Source organism: Elgaria multicarinata, chromosome 2 (assembly GCF_023053635.1).
Source record: "Elgaria multicarinata webbii isolate HBS135686 ecotype San Diego chromosome 2, rElgMul1.1.pri, whole genome shotgun sequence".
Classification (NCBI taxonomy): Eukaryota; Metazoa; Chordata; class Lepidosauria; order Squamata; family Anguidae; genus Elgaria; species Elgaria multicarinata.
Window position 1 is genome coordinate 130,131,681 of NC_086172.1, and position 2,564 is coordinate 130,134,244.

The following is a 2,564-nucleotide window of genomic DNA, read 5'->3' on the forward strand; positions in this document are numbered from 1 at the left end:
CTTCTCTTCCCCATATTACAAGATGTGCCCTACCTCCCAGCTTCTGCTAGGCCTCATGGGGACGATTCCCAGAAAGAGAAGCCTCTGTAACCAAAACTCCAAGCTCAACTAGTTTCTTCCTGATCACAGCCAAAGAAAGAAAAGCTTAGGAATGCAAACTCCTGCTATGCTGATGACACAAGGGAGTTTTACCTAATGCTGCTTGTTACTGTTTAAAGGTTTGAAAAGTGTTTCCACAATTTTGCTGCCCAATGAAGAGAATTTGGGGAGTTCAGCTTCCAACCCCACTTGAGCTACCTGAATTTGGACGTCAGCATTTACTCCAAATGCTATTGGCTCAAAATATGTTAGGTGCCACTGAAGAGTGCATAAATGCATGTCCAGCAACTTTGGCCTTTTCCATTTGATACAGTGATGCCATAAGGTAGTGTGGTCAGACTGTAAACCATATAGACTTTTACAGCACAATCCTAAACATGTTTACTCAGAAGTAATACTCACTGTGTTCTGTGAGACTTTATCCCAGGTTCATATGCAAAGGAAAACAACTTTCAAAAAGATGAACATTATCCCAGCCTCATCCTTTACTTACTAGGAAGTCCCTTTCTCAACAAGTTGGAAAAAAGAATTTTGCGTATCTAGTCAATATTTTGTACATTAAAAGGACAAAGGATAGTTTTAAGTCAAGTATTCTGCAGGAATATCTATAAAACCCATACCTATTTACCAAATTATACACACAGAGCTCTTCCTACAAACAGCCGAGTAGCTTATATAAAGTTCTCTAGAAGTCATCAGGGCCATATGTGCTTTGTGGGCTTGTGAGGATTTCTCTATAAAATGTCCTCATAGTAAGATTATGAATGTGGGTTCTCAAATAAAACAACAACAACAACCCAATAAAATGTTCTCTCCATTTTAAAATGTAACCTGTCCAATGAATGCACAGATTAACATAAAAATGGATGCCAAATGTAGACATTTTCAAAAGATATCTGGAAATAAAAATAAATGGGCACTACAGTGACGTTAAATGCTTTCAGGGAAGGGGGAATGGGAAGTAATACAATATGGTTTATTCTACGAAACGTGATTTAAATTGCATTCATTTCCTAACTGTAGTTTAACAGCTACAGCAAAGATTTATTTGAAACCAGCATGGGGTTAAATCTAACCTCACGATAGCAGAAATCCATTAGTGTGACTGGATATTCTCCCTCTTTCCTCCCTCCTCCAGCCCTCTCTTGCCACCTGAGAATCTGCTTCAGAGTCTTTCCCAGCCCTTCAGAGCAGATTTTGAAGGTGTGAAGTGGGGAGGAGAAATCTCTGATGGAACTACTTCCATCAGCAGAATGACACCACTGAATACAACCCATGGTATTGATAAGCTAATAATATATCTGACAATTTCTATCTTTAAAATAAAGTAAATTAAACCCTACCTTTCAGATGCTTCATGCTTTAATATTGGACCATCACTCCCATGCACATCTGTCTCCATAAAGCCCAGGAAATCATGATATGGACTGAGTGATTCTCTCTCCAAATCTGTGTTACACATCACACTGAATGGTGGCTCTAGACCCGTGTGTTCTGGATCCAAGGTATCATCTTCGGTGAAGTGTCTGTGATTGCTGGGAGAACTAGTAACACTACCTCCTTCCTGCTCTGAACTACCATTTTGCTTCACATCACGCTGAAGTCTACTGCTCAGTCCATCATCCCTGAACCCTTTAGCAAAAGGGTTGTAGTCTATTTTGAGTTGTGTGATTTGGATGTTTTGATAGGCAGTCACAGCAAAGAACTCTGTCTGTGGGAAAGTGAAGGTATGGACATCAGGACCGTTCAGCTGGATAACCTCTGTGGCTTTGTCAGCAGGCACCAGGTGTAGTCGAGGTAGATAGCGGTGCATAGAGTGCAGAATGATATGCCCTTCCTGGTCTAAAGTGTTATTAGTAAGTTTCAGTTTGTAGAAAGACACTGGATGGTGCATCCAGTAATGACCCGTAGAAGGTGACTCTGGGTGAATGAATACTCTTCCCAGCACATGGGGCTCTGCTTTCCCACTGGGCTCCCAACTATGGCCATTCCATTTATAGCGAAAGTTGTCGACAGGAGAAATATCCATGACCAGGATATACTTCAGGTTGGCTTCTAGGCCTGTTATCCAGTATCGACAATACGGAAACATCCGTCTTCCCTGCTTAGTCAGAATCATTTCTGTGCTGCGATAGTAGAACTCATTCCACATATTGTTGTTGTCCAGTGTAACAGTAGTGCTTCCTGAGGTGCAATCAGCTGGAAGGTAGGTCTTTACTTTAGGTTTTACTGGTGTTGTTGCGCTGCTGGCAAGACCACTGTCATCTCGGTTTGCAACCAATGCACTTTGGTCAGCTTTTCCAGTGCTCTGTTTCACAAGGACATAAAGAGCAGGAGTTGGACTTGATGCTGATCCACCATTCTGGTTCCCCAATATAACTGGTTGCTTCTCCATTAAGGGAACTGTTGAAATTTCTCCAACATTCTCCATATTTCTCAGTTCTGACAGTTTTTCCTTCATGCTT

The 2,564-nt window shown here is 41.4% G+C and overlaps 1 protein-coding gene across 1 annotated transcript in view; it reads right to left on the bottom strand.

Annotated features, from left to right (window-relative positions):
• Positions 1–2,564, bottom strand: part of LOC134392921 (MAX gene-associated protein-like) — a 58,911-nt gene extending 56,347 nt beyond the window's left edge. Inside the window, exon 1 of the mRNA XM_063117682.1 lies at positions 1,443–2,564. Within this exon, the coding sequence (XP_062973752.1) occupies positions 1,443–2,560 (1,118 nt within the window). The 5' untranslated portion in view covers positions 2,561–2,564. The remainder of the gene's footprint in view (positions 1–1,442) is intronic.